Source organism: Meles meles, chromosome 3 (genome assembly GCF_922984935.1).
Source record: "Meles meles chromosome 3, mMelMel3.1 paternal haplotype, whole genome shotgun sequence".
Taxonomy (NCBI): domain Eukaryota; kingdom Metazoa; phylum Chordata; class Mammalia; order Carnivora; family Mustelidae; genus Meles; species Meles meles.
Genome location: NC_060068.1, coordinates 99,085,066 through 99,109,303, shown reverse-complemented (window position 1 = coordinate 99,109,303; position 24,238 = coordinate 99,085,066). Strand labels below are relative to the sequence as shown.

The 24,238-nt window shown below is 46.1% G+C and overlaps 1 protein-coding gene across 2 annotated transcripts in view; it reads right to left on the bottom strand.

Moving 5' to 3' along the window:
• The window catches only part of DPYSL3 (dihydropyrimidinase like 3), a 112,956-nt gene that overhangs the window by 42,796 nt on the left and 45,922 nt on the right, over positions 1–24,238 (bottom strand). Inside the window, exon 1 of one of the 2 annotated variants that reach the window (XM_046000203.1) lies at positions 18,850–19,083. The exons of the other annotated variant lie outside the window; for it this stretch is intronic. Within the exon in view, the coding sequence (XP_045856159.1) occupies positions 18,850–18,888 (39 nt within the window). The 5' untranslated portion in view covers positions 18,889–19,083. Of the gene's footprint in view, positions 1–18,849; positions 19,084–24,238 lie in introns of those variants that run through there. 2 annotated transcript variants of the gene reach the window in all.

Here is a 24,238-nt window from a genome sequence, read left to right as displayed (position 1 = left end):
TAGGATCCTGGAATGGGGGATGCAAAAGACGGCCGGCTAAAGAGGTGACCTTCATTCTGTGAATGCTGGGGAGCTCTCGAAGGATTTTGAGCAAACGAATGAAATGCAGTCTCCAAGTAGAAGAGAAAATTAAGCTGACAGAATAACCACGCTGGAGATAAAAGAAGGAACCAGTGGAAGCAGCAGCAGACGGCGGGAGAAAAGAAAGAAAAGAAACACCTTATACCTACTATTCAGGGTCCCAGAAAAGTGAGACTGCTCTAACTGGATTATTAAAGAGAGTTTTACAAAGGGATTCTTTAACAAAGTGTGGGCAGGGTTTGGGCCATTAAACGGACGGGCGGTGTTGAAGGCCCACCAAAGGCAGGAAGCCACCCCACTCCCAGCCTGAAGCCGACCAGGGTCAGGAGTAGTCCCCCAGCTGAAGAGGGCTGCTGTATACACAGCTCTGTCTGACTGGGGCTGGGACCTTCAGGAGAGGCAGGCAGCCACTCCTCGGTGAGCAGCAGGAAGGAATCAGGAGGGCGAGATGCCCTGACCTCCGCGGTGCCCCTGGCTTCCAATCTCCTAGTTGTGCTGAAGGAACTGAATCCAAGTAGGAGTCGAAGGGAAAAGGACCTACAGTTGCAGGCCAGACAGCCCCTCAGCATGGAGCAGAGCAGAGGAAGTAGAGAGGGTAACAGGAAGGGTGAGCTGAAAAATGTCCCACCCAGTCCCTGAATAGCCAACCGTGGGATGTGATGGAGTAACACCACAAGAGGGCCACACAATGGGTTGTCCTACACCTATTTTTCCCACAAGTTAAATCTATATCTTGACTTTAAAATAAGCCACAGATCAGGGGTGCCTGGGTATCTCAGTGGGTTAAGCCTCTGCCTTCAGCACGGGTCATAGTCTCGAGGTCCTGAGATCGAGCCCCATGTCAGGCTCTCTGCTCAGCCGGGAGCCTGCTTCCCCCTCTCTCTCTGCCTGCCTCTCTGCCTGCTTGTGATTTGTCTCTCTCTGTATCAAATAAATAAATAAAATCTTTAAGCCACAGATCAATTTGCAACATATGACTCTATTTCAAAAGCAAAAAATACTATATATAAGTGTGTTTATTATGTTTTTGTGTGAGCAGGAGAAAGATCTGAAAGAACCTTTCATCAAATTATTTTCAAATATTCATCAAACTATAACAAAATATATCAATATATATATAACTATATCAAATATTCATCAAATTATAACATCAAATTATTAACATTAGATATGGTAGGGGGAGAGGATATGGAAAACTTACTTGTCCCTTTTTCTTTCTCCACTATTTACTTACATTATGTCACTAGTTGCACAAAGTGGATGCCATTTTATAACTTTGACAAGGGGCTCAGTAAAGAAAAGTATAAGGAGCAAAAAGAATAAGGTGATGGCTATGGTCCCGGCGACAGCAAAGATATGGATTAGAAAACACATGGCATGCTGCAGAGGGAAGCTAGAATCAACTCAGCGACTGAAGGGGAAGGGAAAATGATGTGTCTGAGTTGACTGAAGTGTCCAGGCAAGATGGCCGGGAAGGACTCATGAATAAAAATGGAGAAGAGAAAAGAGAGGAACGAAGTTGAGGTACAAGAGTCTCACTCGTAATTTTGAGCTGCTGGTCAACCATACAGCCATGAAGCAAATAGCTAGACATGGGGGCCTGTGACTTAGAAGGGCGGGCAGGGGTAAACGGATGAACTTGAGATAATGCCATACTGAACTTGGCCATCTCAAGTGAAAGGCAAGAAAAACTCCCAGAATGGGGGTCAGGAACCCCGGATTCTGGTCTTAGCTCTGTGACCCTGAGCAAGGCACTTGGGCTCTCTGGGCTGCTGTCCAGTAAGTGGTACCCACTTCCTCTTTTAGAAGTAGACTTCTCTGTGATCATTTAGGACTGGCAGCGGGCTTTGACGGAGCCTTTAGAATGACAGGGAAGCCTAGTGAAACCCCCTAGTGCGCATCAGAAACAAGAAACTCTTTCACTGAATCTGAAAGCCAGCCCATCTCAATTCCCAGGGGAGGAATGCAATTTGCGGGCTCGGGCCTTGGAATGTGTGAGCGGCACCTTCAAATGACGGGCAACTGCTCCCTGGCTATTTGCGGAGGCCACAGGGATTCTTCTCCAAGTCTGACCTTATACTTTTAAAATTGGCGGGGCTGCCTGGGGATTGTGGTTATAAGCACATAACCACTGGCTTATGCAACTTCCCAAAACCCGCCCCATGGTGGATGTGTTAAGAGAGCATACAGCTGATGCTCCAGCTCACACCACGTTGCTGTGGAAGGTCCCTTGGAGAGGGATCGTGGGAGTAAGGGACTGTGTCCAAGACCAGAGATGTCCCCCAGTCTGTTTTGACTCGGGGCACAGGCATCAGAGATCGGATCTATAGAGGAGCGCGGAGAGAGGCCCCATCACTCATGCTGTAGCTAAGGAACCCAAGTGGCAAATCCGTGCCAGACGGACTGGAGGAAAGGGGAAGGGCTTTGGAGCCCAGTCCTCACCGTGAAATGAGGAAAATGATATCCACCCCAAAGGACTGAGGTGAGGAGTGAACCCAAACTCTGGCACATAGTAAGTGCTCAATAAATGCAGGTTTCTCTACAAGCTAGGACACAAAGCTCAGGTCAGTGCTTCTCATCTGGGTGCCTACACACTCTCCTCTATCCCTGAAAAGTAGCTTGACATTTCATTTCTTTTTAGTGTGTATGTTTGTGTGTGTGTGTGTGTGTGTGTGTACACAAACCACCTTCCTACAAGAACCCAACCACTTCCCAAGGAGCATGGGGAGCTGAGAGGATGGACCAGCTCACTCTTTTTTCTGGCTCTTTCTCGACACAACTAGCCGATAGTGGTAATGACCAATTCTCTTGCTCATTCTTCTCTGCCTGGAAACCTACAAACCCACAGCTCTGTTTTTATTTGACAGACAGGTGGCTATTGAAGCAGTGGCTATTTTTTTGACTCTTGGACCCCAAACTTTTCCAAGTAATACAGAGAAAAGTGCAGATGCTCTGAGAACAAGGACTTTGAGAGGTCAGGTGGACATTGAATAAAATGAACCCTTGAAATAAATACAACTGAGTCTCCATTTAAAAATTATCAGAACTCAAAAATGAGATTGGCAGGCAGTTAATCCCACAACAAAAGGTTTCTTCACACAATAGGCACCTCCTAGGATGTATTTCAGACTGCCTTCCATTTGCAAGTATCACACCAAAATCATAGGACTGTATGCCCCACACCTGAAGGCTTACACACTTCCTCCCTACCTGCAAAGCCTTGACGGTGCTTCTCCGCCTCATAAGCACTACTTCACATTCTATGATTCTAACACCAACAGAATAATCCTTTGAAATAAGTCCCAAATAGTCTTTTCTTTTATGACCTGCCTCTCCTCAGAAGTGTTTCAGAAAGGGCTCTGAGGACTGACGTTTAGAGTAGCTAACATTGGCTGCATAACCAAGTAAGATGTGCATTGTGACATGTATTCAATTGTGTCTAAAAAACAGCAAGCAAGTTACAACTGTTGCAAGTCTCTTCCCTTTGGCTCAGAGGGAGCAGGTGTCTGTCCATATATTACCACTTTTGCCACTGTTCTCAAATCTTTCCACCTTCATTCACTGCTCTATTCATTCAAGGTGAGACTGAGCCAGGCCTGGGTGATACAGTAGGGAAGAACACAGAAGTGGTCCCTATCACCTATCAGTAGCCTTCGGATAATCCTGTTTCCTTGACACCTGTTCTCCCAAACCACAAACCCCAAGGAAAGCACACTGGCCTAAAGTAAAGGAGCAGTGAGCCTTCTCGTCCCTTGATTTATTTATGCATTCATTCTGTCATTTAACGTTAATAAATGCCTCCTGTTCACAGTAGTAGGGATACGACATGAACAAAATACTTTTCCCTGCCATTGTACTGTACTGGTTGGAAAAGCAAAGAATAAATACGCTAACTACATTAGTAATGGACTTGCAACAGTGATAAGGGGAATTCAGACAGAGGGGCAGGGGATGGCAGAGGCTTGGGAGAGTCCGGGACTGTGACTGAGGACGTTTTCGGAGAAGACATGTTTAAGAACCTGCCAGCTGAACAGAACTCTGAATGATCTGAGGGAGCAAGCCAAGTCAAGAATGGCTCTTAGGAAAGACGGCTCCCTACTTCCAGGGAGCGGCAAGCACGGCAGCCCTGACCTGGAGACGAACATGGCCCAGGGAGCGAGAGAGCCGAAGATGGCTGATGTCAGTCACTGAGGAGCAGCGGCAGGGCAGGGGGTCCGGAGAGGAAGGTCAGGGCCAGGCCACGTGGAATCTGGAGAGCCACTGTCTGTTTTATTCTAAGGGCAACAGATGTTCGAGCTGGGGGAGCGACTTGATCTGATTTACATTTGTAAAGATCACCCTGGTTACGCCCACAGAATGATGTATGCGTAGGCAAAGTGGGAGCACGAAGATCATTTAGGGGGTTACAGCAAGACCAGGGAGGCTTGAGCTAGGGCGGTGGTGAGTGATGAGAAATAGTAACAAGGGCTTGGATTGAGATTCTACTCTAAAGCCAGAGCCAACAATGTTGCACGGCTAGTCTGGAGCTGAGCTGAGCCTTAGCCCCAGCATCTGCTGAAAACAAACCCTAGCACCCTCCTAACTTGATTGCGCCTTCTTCCTAACAAAGTCCGAGTGACTTCAACCTCCACAACGAAGCACCGACAGACCACACAGAACAGGGAGGACAGAGCTGCAGGACAGCCAATTACATTCAATCCGTAAAGCACCTCATGTTTCCCATAGGATAAGCTTTGGGGGTTTACCATTTGCTCAAATTAATTTGATGTTTTCTTTCGTTCTTTTCTTTTTCTTTTTTGTTTAAGTTGACTGCGTATTTATCAGGCCTTCCTGCTGAAATTACTTCTAAAACATGTCATTATAAAACTCTGGCGTCGACAATTTCCACATCTGTTCATGCGGCAGATGTATGGGCCCGGATTCCTGCTTTAGCAAACACGACCCAGTATGGATAAGTGACTCCCCTGCGATGGGTCAGATCTCTTCGGGGCCTGGGGTCCATCATTCCAAACCTTAATTCTTCACTAGGTATAGCTGTCCATTTTGACAGGTGAGGGTGCAAAGCCACTGGGCAGACTTGTAGTGAAATTCAGATAACTTATCTTTTAAAATTTTCCTGTTTTCTGTATTTTTCTTAACATCTTAAAATTTTTCTTAAAACCAGAGAGTTCCTGCCCAGTCCATTAAGAGGATTCCAAGTCATTGAGACTCTGGGGTACGTTTTGTCTTCGTCCTAACTTTACACAACTATGGCACTGGTGACTCTGCACTTGGATGAAACTCCTGCCTGGGAAGCAGCACCACGTAGGAAGGGTTTCCAGTCAGACAAGCTGCGCCACCAATTAGTTATTAACTATGTAACTTGGGATAAAATAACCTCCTGAATCTGTCTCTACATCTGTAAAGGGGAGCTACGAATCATTATAATCTGGACGTAAGGATGAAATGAGATGTCGTGGATAAAATTATGACTAAAAATCAGTATACGCTCTGACATGGCATTATTTCTTACATGATTTAGGTGGGTTTCCCTCTTCTGTTCCTTAAGAGCTTCTCAAGTTCGACGATTTGAATCTTTAAATGTCTTCGTCCTTAACGTCCCCCTGTATCCATCTACTAGGGCTGCCGTAACAGAGAACCACAGACTGAGTGTCTTAAAAACAGTTATTTATTGGGGCGCCTGGGTGGCTCAGTGGGTTAAAGCCTCTGCCTTGGGCTCAGGTCATGATCTCAGGGTCCTGGGATCGAGCCCCGCATCGGGTTCTCTACTCAGCGGGGAGCCTGTTTCCCTTCCTCTCTCTCTACCTGCCTCTCTGCCTACTTGTGATCTCTGTCTGTCAAATAAATAAATAAAATCTTAAAAAAAAAAACAAAACAGTTATTTATTTTCCCATAGTTCTGGAAACTGGAAAATCAAGATCAAGGTGTCAGCAAGGTTGGTTTCCCCTGAGGCCTCTCCCCTTGACTTGAGGATGGCCTTCTCCTCCCTGTGCGTTCAGATGGTCTTCCTCTGTGTCTGTGTCCTAATCCCTCCTTTAGGGCCAGTCATAATGGTTTAAGGCCCATCCTAATGACCTCACCTACCTCAGTCATGTCTGGGAAGGCCCGATAGCCAAATCCATTCACATTCTGAGGTACTAGGGGTTAGGACATCCCCACACTAACTCTGAGGGGACAAAATTCAGCCAATAGCAGACCCTCGAATTCTCCTGCCTCAGAAAAAAAGGGTGGAGGCGAGAAAAGTACGAAACTAGAATAAGGGAAATGAGTGCTGTGCTTCTTTTCTTCCTTAATTATCCTGCTGTGTGACCTTTGGCAAATTACTTTTCCTTCTTCGGCCCATATTTTCTTAATCATTAAAATGAGGGGTTGGGATAATGGATCGCTTATTCCTCTTCCTGCCCTTAACTGAGCAAAGCTAAGTTTTTCCCATAATTTCTCACATCAAAAAGGGTCTGAGATAGAGCACACCATGAAGTAACTGAAATGAAAACAAAAGAAAAGATACCTCCTTTGTGGAATCAACCCATGATGAAGTCTCTAGAAACAGAGGATTAGATCCAATTGCTTTAAAACCTTCTATGTTGTTTACGCCCTTTCTCTCCGTAAGGCCATAATTTAAACCAATTTAGCTGGATAAACCAGAAACCCCAAGCTGAATTTATCAATATCCCCAAACAAAGTAATCTCATCAAGATTCGGGGCCCAAATTTGCTTTGAGGGAAAGAGTATATGATTTCAAATGAAGGTCTCCTTGAAAGAATTAAGGGGGGGGGGAGTTTTAAAAACAAACACACATACACACAAAGAATGTAAAATTAAAACCAGCTTCCGAGCTCATAGGTTAAGTCATTAAAGAGGGGAGAAAAAGCTGGGCATGTTTCCTCTCCAGCTGTGTAGCTTCAGGTCCCAGGACACTGTGTACCTCTACAATGTCAACAGCCTCAGCCAATCCAACAGGCAAGCAAAGGCGGACGTGAGAAAACCAACGCACTCACGCAAGAGCAGAAGAGAGAGGGAAGGTAGAGCTCTCCATGGAAAGTGGCCCAACTGCCAAAGCCATCAGAGCAATGAAAAGAACACAGGAAGAAGGTGAAAGACAGTGGGTTTCAAACTTACAGTCTGACAGTCTTTTTTTTTTTAAGACTTTATTTATTTGACAGAGAGAAATCACAAGAGAGGCAGGCAGAGAGAGAGGAAGGGAAGCAGGCTCTCCGTTGAGCAGAGAGCCCGATGCGGGACTCGATCCCAGGACCCTGAGATCATGACCTGAACCGAAGGCAGCGGGTTAACCCACTGAGCCACCCAGGCACCCCTACAGTCCGACAGTCTTGAGCTGAGCAACTCAGGGCAAGTTACTCAACTTTTCATTTGAGAATAGCTTTTAAGTTCACTGAAAACAAATGCATCATTTCATGTTTGTTGTTAATACTACGATCTCTAGATGGGGCACCTCGGTGGCTCAGTGGGTTAAGCCTCTGCCTTCACCTCAGGTTATGATCTCAGGGTCCTGGGATCGAGCCCTGCATCGGGCTCTCTGTTCAGCAGGAAGCCTGCGTCACCCTCTCTCTCTACCTGCCTCTCTGCCTACTTGTGATCTCTCTCTCTCTGTTAAATAAATAAAATCTTTTTTTTAAAGATTTTATTTATTTTATTTAACAAACAGAGATCTCAAGTAGGCAGAGAGAGAGAGGAGGAAGCGGGCTCCCTGCTGAGCAGAGAGCCTGATGCGGGGCTCGATCCCAGGACCCTGGGATCATGACCTGAGCCGAAGGCAGAGGCTTTAAACCCACTGAGCCACCCAGGCGCCCCTTAAATAAATAAAATCTTAAAAAAAATACTACGATTTTAGAAACACAAAAATTCAAACAAAATGGGATTAATTTAACCAGATCCCCAAGCACTGGGATAATATGTGAGGTTTTTTTTTTAAATTATGTTATGGAAGAGTATCTGAAATGTAGAACGATGTCATAATATATTGTGGGATGGAAAGCAGTACATAAAACAGCATGAAAACTACATTATCCCATTTTAATAAGTGGCATATACAGTCTTAAGAAAAAGTTCTAAATGGGTATATTCATGAAATTTACAAGGGCTGTCCCCAATTAATTTCACTATAGCTTATTTGTATTGTCCTCATTTGGTTTATTTTGGTAGATTTTTCTATAACCCTCACGCTGTTTTTTATATTTGGGGGGAAAAAAAATCCTACTTAATTTTAAAAATCTCAGTGCCCTACAGTTAACCATATAGAAGCAGCCCTAATTCATTCAACCCCACTTGTGTCTCTGTCTCTGTTTTCTTCCTCCGTAAGGGAAGTCTAGACTAAAATACTCTCTAAGGGAATTCTGATTCTATCACAGAGCTACATTTAATCAAAATCTCAGCAGAATCTTGCTTTGGGTTTATTGAGAAGCTGGGGAATGTCCTGTGGGGTATGGAATGAGAAGGATTCATTCAAATCCACATTAAGAGGAAACCCTCATTGGTATTTTGTTAATTCAAAGCAAAGTAGTCTTCTTTGCTAAGCGTGGTGGCCTCCTCTGTGGCAAGAGGGCCTTGGATGTACCATGGTATGGAGCCGCTCTAGACGTACTGAGAACTGAGGCTGCCCGGAACAGGAAGGCTGGAGAGCTTCCAGAACCAGGCAGCGCTCATGCAGAGGAGAGCAGCAAATGACTGTTCCCTGCGCCTCAACTACTCATGCTTCATAGGAAAGAGGTGCAGGGAAGGGCTTCACCTTGGGCATGAATTAAGTGAACTTCAATCTGAACGAGTGTCTCGTGTCCCTGGAGGTGGGAGAAGATAAAAGACGGTAGAATTTAAGGTAGCTCTGCCTAGCAGTTGAGAATGTGGGCTGAGTCAGTTCGAATTTTGGTTCCACCACTGAAGGCATACATGATTTGAGGCAAATTTTCTGGTCTAAGTTTTCTCCACAGTAAAATGGGAAGACCAATTTGGAAATCCATCTACCTAACTGAACAGTTCTGAGGATCACATGAGGTAATGAATAAAAAACACTCAACACAGGATACAAAAAAACATTTGTTATTGCTAGGAGGAGGAGGAATTGTTGTAGTAAGCTAATTTTCCCTCTGTGTTCCAGACTAGAGGCTCCAGAGACAAGTGTCACATTGCCAGGTCCAGAGCCAATGGTCAATATTTGTTTGATGGTCAAAAAAGAGCCTTGGGGTGCCTGGGTGGCTCAGTCAGTTAAGCATCTGCCTTCAGCTCAGGTCATGATACCAAGGTCCTGGGATAGAGCCCCACATCAGGCTCCCTGCTCAGTGGGGAGTCTGCTTCTCCCTTTGTTGCTCTCTATGAATGAATGAATGAATGAATGAATGAATGAATGAATACTTGGGAAAAAAGAGCCAACTGCTATTATTATACTTGATTACGTCATACATTACATTTTCTAATACATATTTCACACACTTTCTGACCTGAAGTGTTCACAGGTTCCCTAAATAGACTTTAATTCTTCATTTTGCCTTCCTTATAAATGCCCCTTCTAAAAGGATCTAGGGACTGTTATTACCCAAAGATCACTGAGACCATAAACTGCATGGTTTACAGCCAGGGATGAACTTGATAAAATGTGCTTGAAGTGTAACTGTCTTCACCTTCAAAGCGAAAAATGAACTTCCGAATAAATGCTAGTAACAGAAATAGCTCCAAATGTAAGCCCAGAGAAAGCTGACAGATGCAGCGGAGGGACTAAAAATCTTTGCGTAAACACACATAGACACAAGCATAAAACATTCCATCTAAATGGCCAACCCTAATAGGGAAGCAAAGAAGACCCAGGCACTGCTCCTTCACCAAGCTCTCTAAAAGGTGGGTTTTCTGTACAAACGCAGACTGCCCTATCTAACTGCTGCTAAGAACGCCAGTGGCTTGTGGTTTCTATGCAAAGGCAGAAAGGCCTCAGTTCAGATTTATGCTGGACCCTTTTTCAAAAAGTCATAGTGACAGTTTTCTCTATTTGAAGGGAGGCATAAAGTTCTTTCTTTTAAATCATTTCCTGGAAAGAAACAGCAGGTCTGTTTGTAAGGAAGAAGTACCCAGGTAAGTCCTGAAACAGGCTGAGAATGGGATCAGATGTAGTATTTGGAAGAAGGGGAGGAAGAGAAGTCTACGAGGACAGAAGTACAAATGAGGGTCAGGCTCCGTCAACCCCGGTCAGGTCCGGGAGCACAGTTGACTCTGCTCATTCTGCAGAGTCCTGTTTCTCTTGGCTTGTGGATCCTCTCCTGGTTTCTTAGAACCAGGCCTTCTCTCTTAAAAGTTAATATTCAAGAAAGCTGCCAGTGAAAGGGAGGATGATGTACAAGCACAAATGTATGCATGTTCTGATCATCTTCTAGCTTGAAATTATTCCTGCAACGTAAGTGTTAAATGTACCCATTCATTCAACAAATATTTACAGAGGGCTTAATATGTGCCAAGCAAAGACTGAGTGCTGCAGATTCAGTGGTAACAAAAACCAAACCATCCCTACCTCGTGAGGTGTCCGTGGCACTATTTGGCTTTTGGGGAGGGGTTATTTCCATTGGATGGCAGCCACCGCACTTAAAATATGGCAAGAGCAACTGAAAAGAGCTTAGCAGAGCATAGACAGACTTGGAGCTGTTTTCTGTTGGTCTACCTAGTTGCTTGACCAATGTAGATTTGGGGCAATTTGCCAACTTTGTGCCTTTATTGATGGTAGCCTTCTCCAAAAGAGAAATTGTTCATGCCAGCAAAGGAATCATGGTCTCATTTTAATAATACTCATTTGCATTGATACCAAAGTTCTGCTAAGAAAAGGACATCATTGTTCTATTACTCTCCTGTACAGAGTCTATTAATCAAACCTACCCTCTGAATGAGAAAAAGGCTGGGATTTTAAGTGTAAAAGGCAACCAAAGACCCTTAGACCCAACACAGATTTGGGCCGGGCCCGCTGAATTTAAGCCAACAAGGGCTGCTCTGACTTTCTTCTCACCGCATTCCCTTTGCTTACGACTCTTCTCTAAATTCGGAGCACAGTGCTGAGGGCTGACCATGATCTCAGGGAAAAAGAGAGGGCACAATAAAGTCTCATAAGGTCATGTGCGTTGGCAGGGACCTTGGGGATCATTTAGTTCAATGCCCTCATTTGACTGATGAAGAATTGAGAGGGATAATAAGGGTTTGCCCAAAGTCATGCATAAATCAGAGGTGAGGCCAGGCCTGAACCACAACATGCTGACACTCCATCCAGGGCTGTCTTCCCCTGTGTCAAAAAAACAAGAGGGCTCCTCTGCTCTACTAGCCAGCAAAACTCTTCCCTCAAAAAATAAAATCTCGGGGTGCCTGGGTGGCTCAGTGGGTTAAGCCTCTGCCTTCGGCTCGGGTCATGATCTCAGGGTCCTGGGATCGAGCCCCGCATCGGGTTCTCTGCTCAGCGGAGAGCCTGCTTCCTCCTCTCTCTCTCTGCCTGCCTCTCTGCCTACTTGTGATCTCTGTCTGTCAAATAAATGAATAAAATCTTTAAAAAAAATAAAATAAAATAAAAATAAATAAAATCTCACTTTATCCCACATATTTCATCATCCAGTGCTTCCAAGGAAAAAAGAGACTAATTAAGTCATGAGAAATGTGTCCTTGAATTCCAGATGTCCCAAATAGGGTCCTGAACTATTCTAAAGTCAAGCTCCCCCATCCAGCTTGGAGCGCTGGGCGTGTCCTCTATTTCTCTGGTGGAATGGGAACAGGAACTTGGCTCCTTCCAAGTCTGGGAAGCGGACAGGGACAGAGAGTGTGAAGGGGCCTCGGGCAGGAAAACAGTATCTGCTTTTCCACCCAGCACTCATACATGCGTCTGGGCAAAAGCCAGAAGCTAACTCAGACAGCTGGCAAAGCAAAGCATGAACCACTGTTGGGAGGACATGCGCTCAGTTGTTGTTCCAGTGGTGATGTGATAGGTTTGGCCAGATCATCCCCACTCCTTCCATCCAGTGAACCCTGACCCGCGTGTGTGAGCTAACAGGTGAGGACAGCTGGAGGCGATGGGGAAGGGAAAACCACCTGTGGATAGGGAGTGATGGCTTTCCTGCCTGAAAAACTACTCACCTCTGGAGGGATCAATCCCAGGATCTTGGTTTTTCAACTGCATGACTTTAGTCTAGTTAATAAAACTCTCGGAGCCTCTATCCAGAGTGCAAATATGGTGTTTATTTCATTGCGGCTACAGGAGATGTGAGTCAAGTGAGGTCATCCACGGAGCCCATCAATAAATAGTCGCTAAACAGCTCCACTATGCTTAGTCCCATCTTTCTGACCACCGAGACTCCTACAATCTAATTAACAGAAGGAAGCTCCTCAAGAGAAGTTGGGTTCCTATGTATTTATTTATTGGAGAGAGAGCGCAAGCACAAGCAAGGAGGGGTTAGAGCAGAGGAAGAGGGACAAGCAGACTCCGTGCTGAGTGCAGGGATAGAGACAGGGCTCGATCCCATGGCCCTGAGCTCATGACCTGAGCCATAAATCAAGGGTCAGAGGCTTAACTGATGGAGCGGCCCAGGCGCCCCAAGAGAAGTTGTTTTTGTAAGTAGACTCCGCATAGAGACTAGGGCCAAACAAAGGCCAGGCTGAAGGGCTCATCCTATTCTACCACACGGTGTTTTGGGCCTATTTCAGAGATCGAAATAGACATAGACTGAGTCTGATGAGACAGAAATTTCACAACAGAAGAGTGTGAAAATAGAAAAGAGCCCATGTCTCTGGGTTGTCCAGGGTCTTTCTCGTTTGTTTCTGAAAGGCCTATAGAGAATGGGAGAAAAGGTAAAACAGAGCACTGATTTGAGGTGGGAATAACTGGGGAGCCGGTCAGGCTATTCCCGTTAACATTAATCAGAGGAGGCGACGACATACTCAAACTTCCATAAGTTTATAAGGGGACTTCCAGTCCCCTTATGATTAGGAGCAATTGATTTAATCAAAGAGGGGCAGATTTATATCCTAGGGAGACATCCCTACTGGTGTAAACATTCTGTAACTTTTCCAAATGTAATAAGCAAAAGCAAATGAAAGGTCAACAGGTAAAGAACAGAGAGCCCATTAGGACATGGGGGTGGTTGTTCTTTTTCAAATTCAATGTTTTTTGTTTGTTTGTTTTTTGTTTTTAGATTTTTCAATGAAGGAGAAGGGGCAGAGGAAAAGCTACTGAACAGGGAGTCATGAAGAACCTGCCAGAAAGGGTATTCATGATCTGTGTCACTTTATTCTACAAGCTAATTAGGGCTGAAAAACAATCTAGCACAACCAAATAAGAAAAATGTGCTATATTTAGGATAAGGGAAAGTCTCTATAACAAAGGCCAAAGGCAGTCTAATGACCTCTAAGAAGCCTAATTTTGAGGAACACTGTAACATAACTGAAGCAAGGGAAAAAAAAATAACAAGAGCTTTTACATAACGTTGTATTGATTTTTGTTTTTCAAAACTTGTATTCAAAAAATAGTTTCATAAGTAGCCTCTTTCTACACCAGACCTTTATCATGTCTTCCCCTTCACGAATTTCCACATTCCAGAGTAGCTGAGATTTCATAAATAAATCAGCCTTTACTACTTTGAAGACCTCGGAGCTCAGAGGCCACTTTCAGGGTCACTATCCTCATTTGGGCCTTTCAACAGCCCAGGGAGATAAGCGGAAATATTTTCATTTATAAGCTGACAGTTCTACCACAGAGACTGGAATTCTCTGAGAAAATCTATTCCTCTAGAATTCCCCCAAATGCACAGCCAGCTCCAACACAGCTACTAACAGGCAGAGCCCTTTATACACCTGAGGTGCTTTGCTCCTGTTTCAGAAAGATTAACCCAGCGGTGTCTGGGTGGCTCAGTCAGTTGAGTTTTCGACTCAAGTCATCATCTCAGGGTTGTGCGACTGAGCCCTGTGTCAGGCTCCACACTCAGCTCAGGGTCTGCTTGGGATTCTCTCCCTCTCTCTAACCCCCTCAAATAAATTTTAAAAATCTTTTTTAAAAAAGGAAGAAAGAAAGAGGAACAACCTGGCTGAGAATCGCCACACAGCAGCTCAAAATATAAAGTAACAAATGAACACCCCAGGCACCGCCTGGGCTGAGATTTCCACGATCAGACTTCAAAGATGCTTTCCATTCCTAACTTTCCCTCCATCTTTTACTCTCGAATTTCCCTACCAAGATGCCTTACACGGATTAAGCCAACTGTGGGTGACTTCCTTTCTTTCAATCTCCTAAACGCTAGTCTTCCATCTCCTAACACTTGCTCCCGGCACCAAGTGACACCTCTTGAAACAAGAAGATAGCACAGAGGAAGGGGGGCAGGGTTGGACTTGTACCTCCTCCAAGTTCTCGGCTGGTTCTAGCCCCCCAGCTCTGTTGTACTTCATAAGGCCCATTCCCTTCCCCTTGGGAATAAAACCTTCCCAGGGCACCCACAACGCTCACAATCATACCCTTCAAGCAAGACCACAGCGCTCTGACTATGTACCCGGGAAAGAACTCTCCATGCTGTGTTCCTGCCTGAGGATGTGGATTGTGTGAATTCCCAAACATCACATCAACCCAGCCTCCAATGAGGCCGAAATGCATTATCGGCAAGATAATATTTACGGAAATCCAATTACCGTTTGCAGAAAGCCAATTCTCTGTGATGTGTCTCCCAGAGAGAATTCTGGAACTCTTTATCCACACCTTCCGAATCTCTGCTGCATGAGCCTCTGGGAGGCACCAGCTGTTCCAGGACAGGAAACCCTAGGTTTATTTCCAGCTTTACCCCCAAATTCTCGCTGGGTAACTCTGGATAACTAACTTCACCTCTCTGTGCTTCAGTTTCCTTAAAATGGGCTTTTGCAGAGACTCTGGCAAGAGTATACATATAAAGCCCTGGAATCCGACTGTTGGATCCCTCCCATCCTGCTGTCAGCTTCAAGCAGTAGCGAGCAAGAGGGAAACGAGAACTGTAACTATTCTAACCTTCCACTTGCAGAACTGATATGCTACTGTCCCCAAAAGTGTTATTTATATTTATTGAATACAAGAAGAAAGAGACCCATGTTAAGGGATCTGTTGACAGTGTCAGGCAAAATACGCTTCCCAGATCCTACCAGGACTGCTCAGAGTGCAGAGTATTTCCCCTATACCATGTGCCTTACTAACACCAAGTAGTAGTGATGGTAGAAGCAGAAACACCAAAAAGAATGTGTGTGGGGGGAGGGACAAGCTTGACTTTAAGCAGGTGCCCAGGTTTCAGACCTGTTTCTAACACGTACTCAGTCTCTGATCCTGGGCAAAGGCATCTGATTTTCCAGGGGTTTAGGGGCTTGGGGGGTTTTTGTTTTGTTTTGTTCTGGATCTATAAAATGGGGAGGACTATAGTACCTCTCAGTGTTGAGTCAAGGATCAAAATGAGACAATGGAGGTAAGGCACACGGCACAATACCTGCCACAAAATAAACACTCACTAGGCACGAGCTCTTCTTATTAGGAACAATTTTTAATTCATTTATTGACTGAACTGATAACCACGAGACCTCTATGTGCTAGGGACCATGCTAGGCAGTGGAGACGGAGGTGAATGGCAGCACGAGGTCCCTGCTCTGATCAGCCGAACCAGCCTGAGCTGCGAGCCCGCCATTTAGAAGCAAGGGCTAGTATGGAGGTAGACCAGACAGGTCATGCACGTGGATAACCTGAGAAAGAACAATAAGATGGGAGGCCTGAAGCCACTGGCAGAGAAAGCCCCAGCCAATTCTACCAACAACAGAAACCCCTCTCTCCAAGAAACCAATAAACACAGGTATAAGAAGGCTTTGATCCCAGGAGGGCAGCAAAAAGAGGTGGCAGGAAAAACAAAAACAAACAAAGCCTTATGGGCGGTGGGGGGTCGGGTGGAGGGACAAACTGTGGCAGAGGGTGGTGTCCAGGGAGGCAAAGGATAGCCAGCAAGAAAGACTGCCCCCATCAGTCCTCAGATTCTAGTGACATTTTAGCTACTGGGTGGGGCAACCTTCACAGAAAGGAATACAGCAAGGGTAGAAAACTTAATTCTAATGCCACAATCTTAACATTTTAAAAAAAATATGCCGGAATTGACAGTAGGGGATATATGTCACATTTAGATCTTTCACGACATTCTATATATGTATATCCGTATCCATATTTTAATGTTTTTCATTATACCTAGGAAGATTATTTCAGCCTTTACATTATGGAGATAAGTATAATCATCTATAGACACACAAACATGCAAAAATAATTGACTCTAAAATAGGACCCTTGATCACAGAAATACAACACAAAGCCTGAAGAAAAACCTATAAATGGATTCCTTGTCCCCAAAGATCAATACCCACCCCCAGCCCCCGCCATGCTCCTCTTCTCCCTCCCCACCCCAGCCCCCTTGCAACAATGTAACTACAAGGTAGCCTGGCTTGAAGAAATTCACAACCACTGTCCATTCTTGTCACAGCTGCTGGAGACACAGCCCCAGCTTCAAGGCAGAGGCGGCTATGCAGCACCACGCCCCATGCACAGAGAGAAAGGATGGAAGCCGCGCTGAAAATGAAGGAGGCACCCCAGGGAAGAGCATCCAGACAAGAACAAAAGGGAAACCCTTGCAAACCTGGCCCCAGGATTAGGGCACAGCCACATTTATGGGGGCTTCGAAGGCAAGTTCTCAATCAGAGCTAAATTTTTGTAGCCCTCCTGCAAGGTGGCCTCAGGGATACCTATAAGGATGGGTGTGGCCCCCAATGCCAAGCACACACTGAGTACTTAAGAAGAACCTTGCAGTCTTTGGACTAGAAAGAAAAAAAAAAAAACAAAACCTTTTTCTCTGCTTATCCCAAATAGGAGAACTGGCAAATGTACATAGAGGTAAGGCAAGCGGCATGCGAGCAGGCTGCTAAACACATGGAACAGCATGAGAGCTGGGGTTCATCCCCCCTCACTGAGGGAAAGAGTGTCAAAATTGAGCTTTTGCCCCCCCCTTTTTTTTCCTTTTTTTTTTTTTTAAATGATCCCATCCACAGCTCTCTGCAAAGACAACTGGTCCGGACAAAGTAACATGCATGGTAAAAGATCCACAATGTTTCTTCAATAAGGTAAAGTCAATGATAGCGCAGTGATAAAGGAGGATATGTTTACACCTGACACCTTCCCCTGGCAAAAGGATCCCTACCCACCCCACCTCTCTTTCTCCTAAGCAGTGTTTATTCCCTAAGACCAGGTGGAAGGCAGGTAGGGGTGGGGTGCCCTTGTGTGGGGTGAAGCTCAGGTGTGTGAAAAAGATAGCATGCTTCAATAGAAGCAAAACCCCTTGGGAATAGAGTGCACTGGAGCCAAGAACAGCTTCCTCCTGCCTACAGAGGTAGGGTCCTGCGTTGGCAATCTCGAGCACACAGGGCGTTCTAAACACAGCAGAGCAAGTGCAAGCAGACTCATGCCCACAGCAAAATCTGTTGGATCCGCAAATTGACTATAGTAGCAGGTACAGCTCTGCCCTAGGGCAGCTGCAGAGCCTCCCAGGGGCCAGTTGATCACTTCCTTTGTTCGCCTTGCAAAGATGGAGTAGCCACCCATTCCCCCACTATACACACACACACACACACACACACACCCCACACCACACACACACACACACACAACATTCATTACAGACAAAGCACAACCATACTGCTTCATGCTAAAACAAATGTCAGTGTTTTCTGTTATTATTGTTTTGCCCCCCCCACCACCACCCCTCTTTTTTTGGTCATGCCCATCCCAGCCTGTTGTCTGCCCCTTCCATTCAGGGGCATCATTTCAGCGCATCCCAAAGAAGCCCTGAGCCGCGGCGCGGTATTGTGGCGCTAAGAGGGGCTCTGGTGAAGATGCGGCTTCTGTACCTGATAATGGCACGTCCTCTCTCCACCCCGCCCTAGGCGCTCGCCCAGGGCATTTGACATCCGCCCGCAGCGGGCGGCTCGCTCTTGCACACAATGGCAGTTGGACGTGCAAGGCATACAGCGTGCGCCTACGACCCCAAACTAAAATCTGCTCTTAAAACTCTGCCTTTTCTTGGGCTGAAGGGGGAAAATGACATGAAAAATGTAAAATGCATTGAGGGGGGAAAAAAAAAAAGTTGGTCGATTCCCGCTACAGCCACATTAGTTGTCCAGCCCGGAATATGACCTACCGAAATATGAACGGGGTGAATGCAGGCACGAAGGGGACAAGGTGAAAACCCAAGGTCCAGATACCCTGCCACCCTCGCGGCGCGGGAGGCAAAGCCACCAGGTTGGAGCTAGGAGAGGGGCGCGGTCCTGCTCCCAGGCACCCCTGGGGAAAGGTGTCATCTCTCCATACCCCGCCTGGCCAAAAGGAACCTAAAACAAAAAGCACACCCCGCCTGGGGCAGCGCACACTGACACCCCGGGAGGCGCCGGGGTCCAGGGAGGGCCCCAAGCCCCGTGTTATTTGGAAACTACTGGCTGGGGGGAAAAGAGGAGACATAATCCAAAGTTCTCCGCGCCACTCTTTGGGTTTCCTCTTTGTTTTGTTTTCCCCAAACGCCAGGGTCGCTCTGTCTGGGTGGCGCCCCGCGCGCTGGACTGACCGCCGCTCTCCACCCCCGGGACCCCGGGTCCCCGTCCCTCCCCGGGGACCGGACCAGGGAAGCCGGCTGGATCCAGGGCGCCCCGCCCGCGGCGCAGCTAGCAGCGAGCGAGCGAGCGAGAGACGCAGGCGGCGGCGCCCGGCGCCCCACTCACCGTGATCCGCGGGATGTTCTTCTTGCCTTGGTAGGACATGGTGGCGGCTGTGGCTGCAGCAGCTGCCTCCCTCCCTCCTTCTGCTGCTCCTGCTCCTGCTCCTGCCTGCCCGCGCCTTCCTCAGCGCGCAGCGCCGGAGATCAGGTGGAGCGAGTGGTGCGCTGGCCGCAGCCGCCGCCTCCTCTCGCCTCCGCCCCCCTCCCGGGCTCCCGCGGCGGCTGCCAGAGACAATAGTAAATCTCCCCGGTCCCCCCTTTCACCCCCGACCCCCCCGTCACACACACCCTCCTCCACTCGCGTTCACGCCCGGGCCTTTTTTTTTTTTTTCTTTTGCCGTGCCAGCTGGGACCCCGTAAGACCAGAATGGCTGCTCCGCGACTCCTCCCTCTTCTCTCTTATCCCTATTGATTTTCCTCTTTGCATCTGCCTCACCCACTTTTTCTTCTTCCTTTTTTTGTGACTTAGGAGTGCGGCGGAGCCAGCCAGCGCACAGCCACCAGGGGGCGCGAGGGACTTTTCGGGGCGGGGATGCTGCAGTCCTGGTGGAGGAGGAGGAGCGCGAGCGTCGCGCCCCTGGCTTCAGGGCCGAGCCCCGGGAAGCGCCCACACCCCGCGGCCAGCCCTGGCTCCGGTTCCCACCTTCCCGACCCGCATTTCGGACCGGGGAAGGCTCCCGACTGTCCTCCCGGAGTCCGCTACTCTCCGCCTCCAGGCGGGCTACGGGCGGCGGCGCAGCCTTTGTTAAAGCGCAGGGCGGCACTCCGCCTCTGCCGGCCGCTGCGGGTGTAACACCGCCGCGGAGGCCCCAAGGAAAACCTAGACCTGCTCGCCCTGGGTGCCGCCCGGCCGGCCCGCGGCTCTCCTGAGATCCTGGCGCTGCGTGTCGGAAAATGTGAAAGACACCGCCAGCTCTCACCAGCCTGAGAGGGACTCCGTGTCAGTTACCGGCAACTGTTCTCTGTATCTTAAAAACAGTCTCGAAATAATACGTTGTAGAGGGACTCCGCTGCCTGGCGCTCAGAATCGGTGAGCGTGCATTAATGCTGCCCTGTGAGTCAAGAGTAGAAAACACCTGTGGTTGAAAAGTCCTGGCACATTGCTGGTGTGCAGCCATGGATGTGCGAGGAGCACTACTGTTGCTTCCCCTGGGCAGTGAACCGTGTGCACTGCTGAAAATCCCGAGTTTATTTTAGACAGAGCTGAGAGTCCAAAGTCACTGTGTCATTGGGAGCAAACACATAGCCTTTTAGCGCTGGAATATACTGTCCTTTGGCTACTCGCTAAAATGAAATGGCCAAGGAAGACCTATTTGGAGGGGCTTTTGCACGTGAGGGTTACCTGGTGGTCCTGGTGCAGGAGATCCCTCAGGTCTCCTTGAAAATTATTCCAAACATACCATCTAAATAACAAAAATGGCTCACTTTGCAAAAATTGTAAAAGCCCTTTCGAAGATGAGTCTCACACCATCCCCACTCCCCAGTTGTCATTGCTAATGGCCTACTAAATATTCTGTAGGTGTCACTATGCACAACTAGGTCTGTGTTAAGAATCTTAAACTCACATTTCTGTAAGGCAGGCCACTGACCACAATTCTAGCCATCTTTGCATTAAATTGAAGGCCTTTTCTGCAGTAGAGGAACTATATAAAGCATCCACCGGAATAGGAACAGAATACTCCAGCTTGGGCTTTCCAAAACCCTAAAATGAACCACCCTGGGCACATACTGGAAGGGGAGGCTAAACTCCCTGAAACACTCCTTCTTCTCAAGTGAGTTAATCCAAGCTTCTGGTTATTCATGGGTAAGTAGACTGAAAGCAGTCTTCCCAGGAAAAGTCCACAGCGACCTCCACTTTATTTCTGTGATTCTCTGGCTAGAAGGATGAATGTCAGGCCAAGTCACCTCCCCCTACTCTTTTGCAAAGCCTGAGCAGGGTTTAGGGCCAAAGTCACGCCCAAAACATTTTGCTTTGTTCTTATGCTGAAACCACTAGCCAAGAGTTGTGAAATTACAAAGCATTCTGGGGATTGGCATGCAAATGAGCAGGATTATATTTAGAACAGGGTAAAAAGAGAATTGACTACATACTATGAAACTCCGCAGAGCTCTCTCTGTATCTTTCCCAAAGATGTGTCCCAAACTTGCTGGAAGGGATCTTGCAAGTTCTTAGGAAAAGCAAAAAATATGTAGGGGATATTTACAATCCTAAAAAAATACCACTGCCTTCTTTTTTTTTTAATACTATGGGTTTCTTTCCCTTTCTTGCATCCTATTTAGGGCCTCTGTTCCTGCCATTATAATCCAGAATACTCTCTACTAAATAGATTTCTACCGTGCTTTTTATCACGTACGTGTGTGTGTGTGTGTGTGTGTGTGTGTGTGTACATGTGTGTTGTTTCAAATTAGAAGACTTGGGGTTAAACTCCTTGAGGTCAGGTTTGCACGCTAGAGGCCATGGAGAATAGGACTCATGATGTGTTTCTGCAGATCGGACTCCAGTGACAAGCCATGCACAGGAATGCATAATAACCAGCTAATCGGTTCAAGCTGTTTCCACAAACAGAAATGTATGACAAACACTATTTTTTCCCCTCTTTTGTCCCCTCAATCATCTTTTTCTTTCTTAAATAAAAAGAAAGTGTCCAAGATGAGTTTGAAGGGGAAAGCCTTCTTTGGCTGGGCCTTTCTTTGAAAAAGAAAGGCAGCCATCAACACAGGATGCCTCTGTGTCTGGCCAAGAGAGTGAGAAGTGAAACCAGTACGGATGTTTTCCACAGTAGAATGACTCTGAATGGTTTTCCTTGGATACACAGCAGTGCTTGGCTTTAGGTATCTCAGGAAACTATGAGAGAGGGAAAGGAGACATAGGGAGGTTTAATTTATGGTCCCAAAGAAACTTAATTTTGGCCACCAAACCTACCACATTGGTATACTTCCACACCTCAATCAAAGCTACTTTATTCTAGTCGCTCTGGCCAAAGGCATGGCATCAACCTTGACCATGACTCCTCTCCTTCAATCCATCCAATATGCACTCCATATCCAGTCTTTCAGGAAATATTATTGGTTCTGTTTCTTAACTATATCCAGATTGATGAAGTTAATTCATATATTGAAACCCACAAAACAGAGGCGGCTCCAGTCACTGGGACCATGTCCCAAATCTAAACCTAAGTCAGCCTCCACTTACCAGAAACTTAACAGATGGGAATCACAATCTTCCAACTCAGCTTAGCGAGCTCATTTTACCCTAAAAAGTAGGACCTGCTAGTAGTATAAGGAAATCCCTCACCAACCATGCCCTATTTCCATGTTGCTTCTTCTAACTCTGTAAACTCTCTCTCGCCCCAAATCTCTCAGAAAGTGTGCTCCACTGCTTGTGAAGTACTGAACTCCCTCAGTTGTTTACCCTTCAATAAAGGACATCAAACTAGTTATGAAGTTGTACTCAACAATATGACCTCTTAATCTGCAAAGCTTATTCCTGTGCCTAACGCCATCACATCGCAACGCGGACTGTTGCAGTAACCACCTCACTGGGTCTCTCCATCATTCATTCATTCATTCTCACAATATTCACACAATATTTATCTTGTGCTTACTACACACTATTAGTTTGCAGGTGCTAGTGTTATAAGAGGTGAATAACAATAACAATGTCCCAGACCCCATGAAGTTTACCTTATACCCTTATTCAAAAATAAGGTACTTGGTGCCCTTCCATGCCTGCTTTATCTTTATGGTACTTTTCACCATATGTATAGTCAACTACCATTGAGTATTATCTTTCTCCCTGTCATTGGAATGTAAGCTTCTTGAGGGCAGGGAATGTGATGCTTTTATTTATAGCTGTATCCTTAGTGTGGGAAAGAGGGCTCTGCCCACAGAAATTGCTCAATAATTATTAGGTGAGTGACTATACAAATTTTTTAAATTGTGTCTGAAGAAAGAGTAAGTACATGGAATAAGCATGTTCCTACAACTAAAGGGTATGTGATAGAATCTAGATTTTAGAATATCTACATTTGGGGCACCTGGATCTCTCAGTTGGGTAAGCCTCTGCTTTCAGTTCAGGATGTGAGCCCCGAGTCCTGGGATCAAGAACCCACATGAGGCTCCCTGCTCAGCCGGGAGTCTTCTTCTCCCTCTTCCTCTGTCCCTACCCCTGCTTGTGAACTCTCTCTCTCTCTCTCAAATAAAAAAATAAAATCTTTTTTTTTTTTAAATATCTATGTGTGCCTGGGTGGCTCAGTGGCTCAGGTTGCGATCTCAGGGTACTGGGATCAAGCCCCACATTGGGCTCTCTGCCCTCTGCTCTGTTTCCCCCTCTCTCTCTGCCTACTTGTGATCTCTGTCCAATAAGTAAATAAAATCTTTTTTTAAAAAAAACCCTTTTTTTAAAAATTCATAAATAAATAAAAAGAATATCTATTTTTGCTTCTCTAAGGCTTCTCAGCATTTCCTGATTTCAGATTTCACAGCAGGTGAATTTAGGCAGGTAAGGAAATCCCTTTGCTAATATGATTTGCAAAATTCTAAGTCAACATATGGGCCAAAGAACAACTCAGTAGAATAGATTTGGTACCTGAGCACTGATTAGAGAGCTATGACTTTGAAAGGAGCTGCCATCAAAGTGTATGAGAACACTGGCAGCCTTGCGTTATTTTAAAGAATTAAAAAATGATTGATACTGGGTTTTGAGGGAAAGTAGGAACCAAGAATAGTATGTTATTTAAGGATCTGGATTTGGAAATAGAGGGACCTTGGTCCATATTTACTTATTTATTTACTTTTATTTATTGAGTACCTACTGTGGGCACCTAGACATTAGGAATTCAAATATTTGAATAAAGCAGACAAAAATCCATGCCCTCTTGAAGCTTACTAAAAATTTTAGGAAAGGGACAAGTAGAGGGTTAAAAATGAGAACACATGATGTTTAAAATGGTGGGAAGTACACTGAGGATAAATAAACCAGGAGTGGGAAGGTGAAAGTCATTCTATTATCTTGAATTGGGCTGGAATTTTATATACAGAGACCACAGAAGGTCGGGTGAGATGATGATAGCTTGACGATGAGAGCCTGGACCAAATGGCAACAGTAGAAGCAGGGAGAAAAGGTCACATACTAGATGTATCTCAAGGTAAAGCCAACAGTATATGCTGATGGACTTGACTAGGGTATGAAAAAAAAAAAAAAAGGAACGAATTACACTAAATTTGTTGGCCTAAGCAACTCAAAAGATGAAGGTGTACCTCAATGTGACAGGAAAAAATGTCAGAGGAATGGGACTGAGGGGAAGATCAGGAATACATCTGTGGACATTCCTGTTAAATATTGAAGTTAAGGGGCCCTAGGTGGCTCAGTCAGTTAAGTGTCTGCCTTTGGC